Below are 14,297 nucleotides of genomic sequence, written 5' to 3'. Positions count from 1 at the left end.
GGCAATTGACCTCAGTAACTTTTTCCGCTGGCTTCCATTTTTTCTTTCTTTTCAAAGCCCTCTTTAGGGAAAAAAAGGAAAAAAAGAAAGATAAACACACTTCATGTAACAAGTGCCATAAGAAAAATATGTTCCGGCAGACTTTTCCTAACTTGTAACTCAAAAGAATTTACATCATCTAAGTGTAAGTGCAAAGAGGAGAAGAAAGAAATCTCAAAATGGATTTTTGTTCCACTTTCAAACTCCGAGGCTAAGGGAACACAAGGGTTTCTCTTGAGAAATGAATAACGAATGACTTCAGTACACATACACCTTTCTCTTTTTGGAAAAACTGCACATACAAGAGCATTTTTTGGCACGGCTGACCTGCAGAGATATGGAGCTAAGCAGAGTCATGAATTCACTCACTCTGATATGCACACATGATACGCAATTAAAATCTCCATTCACATTCCTGCCGGGTTGTCAATCATGAGGAAAGCCTTTTTGACAACATTCAGCGAAGCGTACCGACTAACCGCTCAACAGGAACTTAAACAGTAACAGCTTTTGTTACTAGCAAGAACGAATTTCTTACCAAGATTGGGTTCAGTTTCTAAGAAATCATTATGCTCTGAATTTTAGGGCCTTTCATTAAAAATGAAAATGTGTCAAAAAGATTTTGTATGGCCAGCTACGTGATGTAATATCTAGAAAACAAGAGATACACACACGCGCACACACACACACACACACACACACACAATTCCAGCCTTTTCAACTTGGCAGAATCTTTTTTAACTTTTCCCATGTAGAACAATGAACAATGATCTTATAAAGCAGTTGACTGGGGGGAAACGTGACGTTTCTAATTCATTCTGAAGTTTTTCCCTGGAATTTTACAACTTTTCAAATAGATCGGGACGCTAATCTCACTTGAAAAGTGACTGACCGGTTTACAAACTAATGGGAAAGCGACTTTTTTTTAATCATAAGAAGAATATTTAGCATGTCAGGAAATATCACATGCATCAAACCTTTCAATTTATGGAGCTCTACAGAAAACATTATGCACATAAATTCTTTCCAGATGAACCCAGAAGGTGCTCTGCTCATAACTTACTTTCTGTGGAACATCTAATCAAAGACTGTGCCCTTCATAATAGCACATTAGTGTGCTTTAAAGTCATAAATCCACAAAAACAGGGCCCAGTAAAATTGAATAGAGGATACCAGTTCATCTGCTGCCGTGTCTGCTTTGAGCAACTAACCTTGGATTACAAATTTGAAACAAGTTAATACTATCAGATATTGAAATATTTGTCTTCTTCCTTATCGTGCTCTGTAACTGAGAGAACAGATGCATTCTGACCATTAGCAGTCATGACAAATTGCCTTGCTAATGAACGTTACACACTGAAAGTGCCATAGCTGATTAATCTACAATTTCCCACTACCAGAGAGAGAGTGGGTTACTCCAGCAGAGGGCAACTCTGATATGCTGCCAACAGGCCTCCAGGGCACAGTGTGATATTTAGAACAACACTCTAAATTCCATATGAACAAATTCTGAAAGCCTATGTGTATACAACAGGTTTTTAAAGAACATTAGATAATACAGCTTAGGTTGTAGCTGATGAGCCGTGAAAAATGGATGTGTTTTAACTGTTTGGTTTCCTGGCAAGTACGTGTGAAAGAATATTCTCTGGTCTGGGTTTCTCTCTCTCTCTCTCTCTCCCTCTCTCCTTCCCTTTCCCCGCCCCCAAAACATTGGGTGTGCTTTGCATTTCACATAAAATCTTTCTTTTGTCAGTTCCTTTGTTGGTGCAAAATTAGCAGTAGTTCAAATTCAAAGTACTCCTATTCATTTACTGACCAATGTCATTCTAGTTCACATCAGCCAGCGAGCTAAGCTCTAAAAAACATAAAAGACTTGCTTCGCCACTGACGAATCATGTGTACATTTTTACAGAGCTTAAACCTTAATGCTTTCCCTGAAACTAACAATACAGTATATCTTATCATTCCTTTTTCACAAGCAGGCAGCTGCTGAAACGCTTGCCACTTCAAAATATCAATTGCTTGCCAGAGTTTTCCTCAACACACCCTGTCAAACTCATGTATATTGTACAATGAAAATGGTGCAGGCTGAAAGCTAGAAATTGTGTCAAATTCTGCTGTAAGGGTATGATGTGCAAAGAACAATGTATGACAACCGTAGAGACTACAAACAATGGCACTGGAGCCAGGGACTTCATAGATCACAACTGCGCCTGTACATATTTTATTGTAGGCATTATATATTTAAAGCATGACAAATGTACCATTGTACATTATGTGCTGCACAAATGGGAGCTCCTCCCCCTAGTTCGCTTTTTGCATTTCTCCTGATGATGGAAACATAGTTGAGTTTCATTTCTTTTTCTTCTCTTAAAACATTTAAGGCTCTCAAATCATAAAGGAAGGAGACACACACACACACACGCACGCACGCACGCGCACACACACACAAGGTTATCAAAACGAGTAAGAGAAAACAGAGACAATAATACAAGATGGGAAAATGAGATCTATTTGTTCACTTAACATTTTGGCTCCTCTCTGAGGACACAAAAGCAAGGATTATCTTAAACACTAACCAAGGGTATCAAGAGAACTACACTATCACTGTGCCTATAAATTGTTGTCTACCTAATTTTAATGCAGATAAGTGCTAGCTTATTGATTTGCACGATTTTCTAGCAAAATGGAAATCCCACGTGAATGTGTTCTTTGTGTGCAGAAAATATGGTTTAAGAAGCTTTTACTATTATTGCTTTCTTATGCCAAAAGAACAATTAAGCAAATAATATTTCACTACTCTATCGGGCTCATAACCCAGCACCGATTCCTGTTTGTTTAGATTATAAATAGCCTTTCCCATTTCCCACTTTGCTCCGTTTACTTTAAATGATTCTGGTTATTGAGAAGTTGTTTTTCTTCCAAATGTCTCCTTACAGAACATATAAAATCTGAAAACATTCTCACTTTGGAGCACACCTACTTAATTATAAAGGGGCTCATGACTACAACAGCCCTACACTAATTCAGTCAATGACTGAAAATGGGGCACATGTTTATGGGAGAAAATTAGCGTGAATATGTATGTATTCCTCTCCTCTGTGACCTCGCTTAGGTTACAAAACCTTGATCACACAAGTAGCTTGGAGTGGAATTAACTGGCTCGAGGCTAAGGAATATGAACAGATACGCTTTTAAGGTGTTAATAAATATTTTGGAAAGAGATTAGGTGGTTGAGGTGCTTAGGGGTGCTGACCTTTGGTGTGTTGATTAGTGGCACAATGATGCATTATTAACACACAGCAGCTGTACCTGAAATGCTGCCATGAATATAATAGCCTTTTATAGCCATCAGGGGAGTGAGGTAGGAGGCCTTTATTAACCACTAGACATGATTAGCACATTATGTGAACTTTAGTAGGCAAATTATCTCTTATTGAAATATAATGTTGGTTATAACTAATTGTAAACATGATTTTTAAAACTTCCTAGCGACCAACTCTAGGTCTCACTACCATTCAGCTCGTTATTGGCCAGTAAGGAAAACGTGTTCTGTTGTGGGAGGCACTCACAGGGGCTGAATCTCAAAAGGCAGGTAGTGGCAGTCACTGAAGGCTGACTTTAAAACTATTTGGCATTACAAGTTCAGGGATATTAGCATACATGCAAACTTTCTGTCTCTAATTAAGTAAAACTGCTCATGAACTAGAAAAGCTGCTTTGGGATTTTTCTTCCTCTTTATTTCTTTAAGCAGTTCTTAAAAGATTAGTTTTGCAGTAAATTTTTGAGAGTTACCTTGAAAAGTAACAGCATAATTTATTTCAAAAAGCTTAATTTTGGGAGAGAAAAGATTATCCCATTAGCCTTAGTAACTGAACATAGCGTGGAGAGTCCATTATGAACAGTCTTTTATGCCCTGGCAGAAAGTCATTAACATAAAATAAATCATTAGCTTTGATATTAAGCTTCTACTATCTGCAGGTTTCTATGATTAATGTTCATGACTGTATCTGCCAAATGATAAAATATACTTTTTGTTGAAAGGTTATCCTGACTCTTTATTAGTAACATTTCTCTTTATACAATTGTTGCTGGCATTTGGGGCTGAGGCATATTGGCGTAGAAAAGAAGAGCTGGGTTTTTTTACATGCACGAAGACGCCAATGCATACTACACTTTACCCATTTTTTTTTTTAATTAACCATTTAATCGAGTTGAAAGACTTGAGAAAATCAGGTGGTGCACAGATACGTTTTCAGTGTAATTGGACTATCTTTAGACCCGGTTGGTCCCTGCGTTAATTTATCTTGTACATTGCATTTTGCATCTCTGACCCATATATCAGAAGAAGGTGGGGGGGGGGCACCTTGCTTTCCTGAAGGCAGGAACTGAAAGCGGGCATTCCCCTCTGCAGCTGTAGTATTCAACTTTTGCCTTACCTTCTTACCCTGCAACAGCTCCCACCTGAAGCTTCTCCCACTAGGTGCAGTATAGACTCCCACCGTGGAGAGGGAGCAGGAGGCCCCTGGGGGAGGGACGTATCAATATATATATAAAAGAGGGGGGAGTACAGACTCATCCACACAAGTTCCACTTTCCCCAATTCACCTGTGAACCTCAACAAAGGTTACCTTTTTCACTCCCCTGCTGAAGGAATGAATCACTTCTCTACAACTTCGGAAAACACACTGATTTCACTAGAGTAGCAGAAATACAAGAAGCGGGCCGAGAACACAGTATTTTTCTAAGGTCTACCTTTGTTTGAAGTTTTGAACGTCTTTCACTACAGGATTTCAAAATAATCTGCCTCTGTTGACTCCTTAATTCTCACAAGGCTTCCTTGATACAAATATAAATTATTTTCCCTAGTGGTTACATAGCAGATTGGGACACAGGTGGATTAAAGGTTTTGGTGGTGTCAGAACTTTTACCAGACACAAGGAAGTCAGGCTTCTAAAGAGAACAGAAAACAGAGGGGGAGGGATCATGTCCTTTTCATGCTTGTATTTATTTTGCCTGGGGAGTAAGTCAACACAGGTTTAAGGGCCCTCAGCTTTTATCTCAAATCTTGAACAAAAAGGAGTCTTTTCCTCATAGAGGCCTATGGTTTTCCTCAGAAAGATCTAGTTCCTCAATCTTATCAGGTTGTAATATGCCTAATTAAAGCCCTGGCATTGGAAAATATCTCCTCTTGTGAAATATGGCGAAGTTTCTTAAAATGGAGTGGTAATGAGGCATTCCTATTAGCTAGTATGATTTCCCTTGTTGTTATTGTTGCACACACTGACAGATTCTGCCAGTTAGGATAAATTCCTATGCATTTACGGCCAGAAATATATCCAGAACATTGGAAACGCATAAAAACACACACTCACCCAACCACACACACACACACCACACACACACACACACACACACCGATTTTTCTGGCTAGGTAACCTCCAAATAGGTTCTCAAAGCCTTCAATGGAAAGGTATTTTATGTAGAAGGCTCACATTGTCATTGGTGTGGATCAGATACATATCATTTGTAGGTCTACGTAGTAACTCAAAATACTTTATATTTTCTTGGCCACCAGCAAAGCTTCTTATCAACCAACCATGGCCTTACTTTAATTAGGAGCTCCTTTCAAGAATTTCATAAAAGCACATAACTCAGGAATGAAAACCAATAAATACTTGGCTAACGCAGAAGCATTTAAAACCCCAAAGTGAAAAATGGACAAACAGAAAAGCATTAACAGGAAAACTGGTTTCATGACCTTTGGTATTATAAATATGTATAAACGATGATTTTTCTTGAGGAAAATGGAAATATGAAGATAGCTTTTAAAAGTTCGCTTTAAAATTGTTCATCAAGTAGGGCAAACTTTCCATAGATCAAACTCTAGAGGTCTGGAAAAATATTGGTACTTCCTGTCATGAAAGAGCAGGGGGGTTTCCTTCTGGCATTTTCCTCCTTCTGGTCTTTTCCGCTGCACCATGAACATCCAAGCACAGAGCAATATAATGTTCCCATTTTCAAAATGAATGCTATAGGGAGAAATATGTTATAACTAGGAAAGCTCATTCAGGTTAATGTGAATTCCATGTCTCAAAGTATTACAGAAGAAGTGCTATAATTAACAGTCTGCTGGCACTTCCATTATAAACCACATTTCTAAGCAGTTTGTAACTCAACAGTTTTTAATGAGAAATTGCTCTTCGGGATGAAACTTGGCATGTGTGGTTTAAAACAAAAAATTCTCAAATTCATTAGGGCAGATGTGAGTTGTATCGTCTTGGCACTCCAGCTTCCTAACGGACAGTCCATTTAACACAACTCAGTATCGACTGCTGGTCCCATCAACGAATGGAGACCACAGGCTATCTGACTCTGAGAAGTGCGCCTTCAAAGAAAGCGATCAATTGAAAAACCCTGTATCAATGACACCAAAGTGGAAGTAAAGAACAGGCAAGAAAGTTATCTTTCATGTTGGAAGGAGTAAATATTCCCATGTTTAAATTTTGCTTAAGTTCACTTTAAACAAACCAAGTGACATTCAAGCATTTGGATTCTTCACATGGAAGCTTCTGGCAGGCAAGGACTATATAGTTGGGGCCACAGTATTTATTAACTACGGTTTACTACAATCTTGTGTTCTCCTCAAGGTATGCATTTTTAGATTCTGGGATGTGGTTGTATCCAATGTTAGTTTTAACTTAAACAATTGATAATATTTTTAAAATGGAATTGTTAAAACAGAATTAAATCAAGTCATAATCATTACATTTTATTTTTATTGAGATGCAATGTAAATATTCTGTGTTATGACTTCCCAGAAACCTTGAGATTCACATTCTGATAGCTAAAATGTAGGAGAAGTTATCTAAATTTGATTAAGTTCTGCTTGTCCAACTATTCCCATTTTAATTCTCTATGCATATTCTGATGGCAACACAGAAGTCTGTCAACCCATTTACTTTCTGTAAGTATAACTCACCGAACTTACTGCATGCCAACTAAAAATCAGGAGACCACAGTACCACTTTCGTATTTCATATTTTACAATCTAAGTAAGATTTCCCACGGAAAGGTATGTGTCCAGGAGCCGTTTCCATGCTCTAAATACACTGTGTTTAAAACGGGGGGGTGGGGGGAAGGGGAAAGGAGAAAACTCTGAGAGCTTAGAAATAACCACCATAGTTATCTTCCCTCACAGCATCCTATCTAAGTTTCCTTGGTCTATTATTGTATGACCCTATGTCATATTCACTCAGATGGGGAAATGGAGAAAAGGAGACTAGCCTAATTTGGGATTTTAAAAAGTGGACAGGAGCCTGAAGACTGGCAGATTCCCATTTCCTTAACTGGAAAATATGGTCAGGTACTGGAGGAAGAATGGATAAGTTAACATGATAATGGCAACAGGGATGGCAAACAGAAAAGGGGGCTTGCTCAACAAGATGACCGCCATGGTGAGCCATGTTCCTGAGGAGGGGGAGAAGAGTTCACCTTAGAAAGTACAGATCTCCCAGGTTCAACTTAAGATTAGGGCAGAGTGAAGCAAGCGTGACAGGCTGTTCCAGGATTGGAGATGTTTGGGAAGAGGTGAGGGGGAAGGAGGGAAGAGGCACAAGTCACACAGACTGACCTGCCCTGAGGGCAGCCTTCTTCTAAAGAGTACAGGAAGGATCGCCACTAGTTGAGAACTATCCCCAGGGTGTTTTCCACTTTCTCGTATCCTAGCAAAATGTTGGAAAATCCTAGAGTAAATCATCCTTCATAGCTCAATAAGATTTTCCTCCAATTCTCTAAGTTATCCCTCTCTTGAACTGAGCCCACCACAAAAAAGTATGATCACAAAAATAGTTCCACACATCAGAACCAGTATGTGAGACCCAGTTTGGGGTCCAAGGAAGCCACTGTGGAACTGGGAACTTTCCCCTACTTCTTCCAGGTTCAAGTACCTCACTTCTTTCCTGTTCTCACATCCCTTGCAATCACATCATTTCAAAAAGATCTATGATAAGCAGCCTATTAGGTAATATTTAAATATCAGCTTAGTCTTCCTAAGGAAAATATTAAAATGATTGTTAATATCATCATTCAGTAACTCTAAAAATATATGACAAACTGTGAGAATACTAAGCCATGTAAGCTATGTTAAAAAATAGCATTTGAGGGGTGCCTGGGTACCTCAGTCGGCTAAGTGTCTGACTCTTGATTTTGGCTCAGATCATGATCTCACAGTCGTGGGATCAAGCACTGTGCTGAGCTCCACACTGAGCCTAGAGCCTGCTTGGGATTCTCCCCCCCGACCCTGCCCCGCCCCCACTGCCATCTCCCCCGTGCCTCAAAATGAATAAATAAACTTTAAAAAATAGCATTTGGGGCGCCTGGGTGGCTCAGTTGGTTGAGCGTCTGACTTCAGCTCAGGTCACGATCTCGCGGTCCGTGAGTTCAAGCCCCGCGTCAGGCTCTGGGCTGATGGCTCAGAGCCTGGAGCCTGCTTCCGATTCTGTGTCTCCCTCTCTCTCTGCCCCTCCCCCATTCATGCTCTGTCTCTCTCTGTCTCAAAAATAAATAAATGTTAAAAAAAAATTTTTTTTAAATAAAAAATAAAAAATAGCTTTTGATCTCTCCAAAACTCGTAACTATAATTTCTGGGTGGACATTTAAAATTGGAATTTGTGACAGCGAAATATCCCACAAAGTCAAGACAGCTACATTTGAGGTTTCTGTATATCTGATTTAGTGGCCAAAACCATATGATGGTTTGTTTTATGCTCTTTCTTACCCATACAAAATTTATTTAAAACATATTTAAAGACCTCAAAACTTAAGAAAGATCCAGCCAATAAAATCCCCAGGGGAGTTTTAATCACACTAATGACGTCCTAAGTATCAGCTATGAATTTCCTAAAGTCCTGGAAGTTATGGAGGTAGAGAGAGAACTAATCAAGCATGATGCTCTAAATTGCTTATAACCCTCCCCTTCCTCCTCCTCCTCCTTCTCCTTCTCCCATCCTCCTCTTTTTTCTTACATTTATTAATTAAAGTAGGAATAATGACTCCGCCTTCATTGCTTGCCTATCCGGTATTTTAGATGTGATGCGCTTTGTCACGTTAAAGTACAACCCATAACGCTCGAACTAAATAGGAAAATAAGCTCAAAGGAGATTCTGCAGAGACAATAATGAATCCTGTTTTTCTCAAAAGTTCTCAAGTGTTTAATGTTAGTGCTGACATTTCAACGCTGAGTTCATCACACATAGGTCCTTCTTCCTATGTTTATAGGAAAAGATTATACACTGTCCTTCCTCATTTCAATGACAAAAGCCCAACAATCCCCAACGGCCATTATTCTTCACTCTGTATATAACCAGCATTAAGCATGGGTTTGTATCCTGGACTTCCCTGTGTCTAAACCAACCAAAGAAAGATTCAGGACCCTATTCCACAAAAGCAACCACTGAGAAGAGTGAAGATCATTATTTCCTCTCCCACTGCTGGCAGAGGTCAGCATCTCTGTGATTAGCCATGTCATAACATCATTGTATTACCGCTCCTTATGTGGGCAGATACTGAGCAGTAACTGAACACATCACATCATTGTAAAAATGAAAAAGTGCCACTTCTTTGTCCCAATTTAGCATACAATCAGTGAAAACAATCTTTACAAATGACACTGCACTAAGAAACTGAAAGGGACTGTTATTACTCCGTAGGTTTAGATTCAAACGCATGCTCTGACGTCTTCAACTAGGACAAAAAATAGGACTATATTTTACTGCTGCACTCCAATTGTGAGCTCCTTTAATCTAATTTCAATCAAGGGATACAATGTTACTTAAAATAGCCTTAATTAGATGAAACTCAACTATGATGCCATCTCTCAATGTCTGAAATGTAACCATGCTTTAAGTTTCAGGAGGTGAACCCTGTCACTTTCAGCCTGCATGTTTGTGTCCAGTCTAGGAGCTCCGCTGCTGTTTCAAAGGCTGACCTATATACAGCAACATGCCATCCATTCTGGCTGTTTGTACAAGAGATGCCTCACACCGTTGCCATAACCAACATCGCCTGCATTGTTCTCACTTTTCTCCCGCAATGGGCTATGTGAAAATGGAGGCCAGTTTGCATAGTGATGTGTTCATAACGTAATGTGCTCTCACAATAGAGCAATGGTAGATTAAACTGTTTCCAAAAAAATTCCTCCCACGGAGTTTATGGACTGAAAAATGTAAGTAGTGTTTTGGCAATGCAGTGCCGGAGAGTGTCAGCAGGGTAACACAACCCCCTTTTAGTTTAGAGAAGCTTCAGGAAGAGGATATTCATTTTGTGGATTAGGGTCTCTTCTAACATTGAAAAAACGTCAGTGGGAAAACTATAGCTACAACTGCATGGTTCTGAACTGCATACAGATATTGGTTCCGCTGGGATTTATTAGCACACCGACTTTAACTGCAACAGTGTTGGCAGATTTAAAATAAAGATAATTATTAATTTATGATCTTATCACCCTATTAAAAACAAATAACCTCACAAAGTGACTGCTTCTTGTAATAAACTGCATATTCATTACACCTCTGAAAGACACAAGGTTTACTTTGCAGTATTGGCTCTCAGAGGGAAGGCTGATCCAACTTATTTTTACTAAATGTCGATACAGATTTCTGATTTCACATCTTCCAAACTTCTGTCCATCTTCCATATCCCTGCAAATTCACTTGAGTCATCGCAGAAAATGAATGCTAGTTGACTACATTCTAAGCAACGAAAATAGCGGGGGTGGACAGAAATTGTGTATCAGTGTTAATCATGATGGAGTAGAAAAAAATTAGTGTCTGGGTTTTCTGGGGCCTAGCAAACCTACTCGGTATATTTGATATAATCGGGGATCAGTGACAAATATATTTGATACACTGCTGTACAGAGAAAGGCAGGGGAAGGCATTCTTGGAGAAGCATTTCCATGAAGTCTCTTCCTACTATTAGAAGTATATCATGACTTTGCATCTTTAAAAATCCATTATTCCCTGGATAAGTTAAATAGAAGACTTGCAACTGGCCTATAGAAAGGGTGGCTAATTTGCATTTAAAAAGAACAGTTTGCTCCTCATACACGGAGGGACTTAAAAGGAACTTCAATGAGCTAGTAAAGAAATTCTGAAGACTTTGCAAATCAATTTATTCAATTCACAGCACAACCCACGAAAATTATTTAAAGCACTTAATTGGAAAATGATTTAAAATATTGAAGTAATTCTTGATTTTCCAAAGCATTTAACTTTTAAATTAAATCTGACCCTACTATCACAAGAAAGACGAGTGAAATGTGTATCCAAGTCGTTGCCTTCTTTTTGGAGCCTAAAATCACCATAAATTTAATAAGATTTGTCCAGTTTCATCGCCAAAATGGTTCTGACCTTTTGGTTCTGGTTACAACTGTGGAATATGTGTTTACGATCCAGGATAGGTCTGCTACTTTATTATTTTTATTAGTATTAGTGATAGTTTATGAGCCACATAGAACTTTACAAACACAAAATACTTGCTTATAAAAAGGCAAAACAGATTCTAGAATGGGAGAACTAGGCTACTGACAAATAATGAAACTTCACACAAACTTCTCTTGTCAAAGTTACCGGAGCTTTCCAACCTGTTCCTAGCTACAGAGCTCTCTCTGTGTGATAAAATGCCTTTCTGCCTTGCCCAAGACTAGATTTCCTTCGTTCCAAACTTCCCTATCCATCATCGGCATACAGTACCATGCCTTTTACTGAGCCTTACACAACATCAAGGAGCTTCAGCACGGAGTGGTATCTGCGGCTCACTTAAGTCACAGTTTTGTGTGTGTGTGTGTGTGTGTGTGTGTGTGTGTGTGTGTGTGTCTCGACTGACCAAGACTCGGAGCTGCGAGGCGGTTGCGTGGTGGAGAGCCCCGGGGGCTAAGGATGCAGCGCGCTAAATACCTCTGTATCACGTAAGAAAGCTGTTTGATGATGCCTCGCTACCAGGCAAATACTAGAAGTCCCAAGGATTTACACAGTGGAATTCACCGAGGGGCCAGCATGGAATCGCTTGCAGGAGATAGAGTATCAGGCAGGTTGAGCGGGAGCTGGGCGTCTAAACCACTCGCGCCCTGTCTCCGAGAGCTCACTCCTCCCCGCCGACGTTCACCCGGCGGGACCGCTTAACACACGTCCAATGAGCCCGAGGCGAGGACAGCCGTGGCCCTGCGGCCGCTCTCGGGAAACCGGTCCCTGCGCGTCCTCCCTCTCGGGGCCGAGAGTTGGAGAAGCCTCGAGGATAACCCCCTCCCTTCCTATCCCCTGACCATTCTATGGGACAAACGGGGCTCCGCCGTAGCTCTGCCGGCGCCCCCCCCCCAACCCCCGCCTCGCCCCGGGCCAACCGCCCGGTTAGCCGCGCCCGGGTCCCCCGCGGCCTTGGCACCTGGGGTCACCGGGCTGGCGCGTACAGCCCAGACCGGGACCCTGCTCCAGCCCCGTGAGGAGTGCGGGAGCTTGGGACGCGAACTCAACGCGCTAGCCCGGCTTCTAACAAACTTGCAATTACCGCGCGCACCGCCACCCCCCCCCCAAAGCGGGAGCTGTCCCCCAAACCCTGTTACCCCGCTGCACCCTGCACCCCGGCCCGCAGACCGGCGTCCGAACACCGGGCTCGGCCGCCCGAAAGGGTTTAGGAAAACAAAAGACTTGTGGAGCAATTTTCCCCGTGGGGGGCGGAGGCGTCTCCCTGGTCCCTGCACCCCGACTCCCGGCTGCTCCCCTGGCAACTAATCCCGGGCAGGGAAGCGGTGCCACGAGTCCCCGCAGCCCAAGAGAGGGCGGGAGGGAGAAGGGGAAACTAGAAAATAAACTGAGTTCTCTTACTCTCTGCCTCCGTTCCCGGACCCCAGACACACCCCCAAAGTATTCCGTGGTTTTCTCTTAATTTTTTTTTTAAACGCCCCCCGGCAAACCTAGGCAGGGAGCCTCAGTCGCGAACAGCAGGAAGGAAAGAATCCGAGCAAATCGTGTCACTTTCCGCACAATCGCGGTGTTTGGCAAACCCCCGGAGCTGTGCTGCACAGTATTTACTACCCAAGCGCACGCAGGGCTGTAGCGGGCTGCGAGCCGAGCGCGCCCGGGACCGGCCTCCGCCGACCGGCCCCGGCAGCCGAGCCGGCCCGCCGCCGCCGCCGCCGCCCCCCTCCCGGGATCAAGCAGCAAGAACACGGTGGAAACAAAAGCAGAGCGTTCACCTTGTTGCAATAGTAGGGGTCCAGGCAGGGAGAAGGTCCCAGACAGGGAGCGTCGGGCGCAGCGGCGGGCTGGGCTGGAGGTGGATAAAATCTTACGTCCATTTCACTCTCACATCAAGCAACTCCTTTTCTTTTCCTTTTTTTAAAAAAAGTGTTCAGCAAAACAAGCTTAGACGGAACAGAGAGAGGTGTCTGGACTCAGGAGTAAAAGAAACACCTTCCTTCCCTCACATCCGTTTGTGGTTTGTTTAAGAAGAAGAGGAGAAAAAAAAAAAAAAAAAAAGAAAAAAAAAAAAGAGGGGGGAAAAGCGCTCAACTCTCCCCCAAGCCGCGGCGCGCACCCGTCGGCGCCGAGCGCGCAGCCTGCTCCGCCGCCGCCTCCCGGCCCCGCCGCCGCCGCCGCCGCCGCCGCCGCCGCCGGGCAGGTAACTTCATGCGCTCATTGTCCCCCCGCCCGCCCCCCCCATCCCCGCCTCCCGCGCCCCTCGCCGCCCGGCACACGCGCTCGCGCTCGGGCTCTAGGTCCTGGGCGTTTTATTGGAGTCTCTGAGTTGCTCTGCTTTTAGTTTATTTTCTCCACCTTGGAGGCCTGGGATGGGGGGGAGGAATGAAGACGGGGACAGGGCGGGAGTGGGGGGGAGGGGGTGAACGCCCCGGGCCGGGCGGGGTAGGGTGCGCGGCAGGACGCGGGGCTGCTCGCGGCCCAATGGCTGCGGCGTGGGGCTGGGGGCCGGGGGCCGGAGGAGGGAGGAGCGGAGAAGGAGGAGGAGAGCGCGGCCGGGACCGGGCCGGGGCGGCGGGACCCCGCCGAGCCTCCGCCGTGCCCGAGCCGCGCTCCTCTCGGCCAACGCGTCGCACACAAAGGGGCTGCGGAGCCCTAGCCACCGGCCGCCCCGGGGCACGGCGGGGAGCGCGCAGCAAGGGGGCGCTGTGGCGCACCCCGCCCCGCAGCCCCGCCCCTGGGCCCGCCCTGGCCCCACCCCGCTCCCACCGCCCGCTCCGCGGCG

General features: G+C 43.5%; 1 protein-coding gene across 2 annotated transcripts in view; it reads right to left on the bottom strand.

The window, feature by feature from the left end:
• Positions 1–13,684, bottom strand: part of TOX (thymocyte selection associated high mobility group box) — a 302,110-nt gene extending 288,426 nt beyond the window's left edge. The window contains exon 1 of one of the 2 annotated variants that reach the window (XM_049633380.1): positions 13,291–13,684. In XM_049633380.1, coding sequence (XP_049489337.1) covers positions 13,291–13,392 — 102 coding nt within the window. In that variant the 5' untranslated portion in view covers positions 13,393–13,684. The remainder of the gene's footprint in view (positions 1–13,290) is intronic. The other variant, XM_049633379.1, reaches the window with a different exon arrangement.
• Positions 13,685–14,297: the final 613 nt, after the last annotated feature.

Source organism: Panthera uncia, chromosome F2 (assembly GCF_023721935.1).
Source record: "Panthera uncia isolate 11264 chromosome F2, Puncia_PCG_1.0, whole genome shotgun sequence".
In the NCBI taxonomy this organism is placed as follows: domain Eukaryota; kingdom Metazoa; phylum Chordata; class Mammalia; order Carnivora; family Felidae; genus Panthera; species Panthera uncia.
This window is presented reverse-complemented; position numbering and strand designations above follow the sequence as displayed.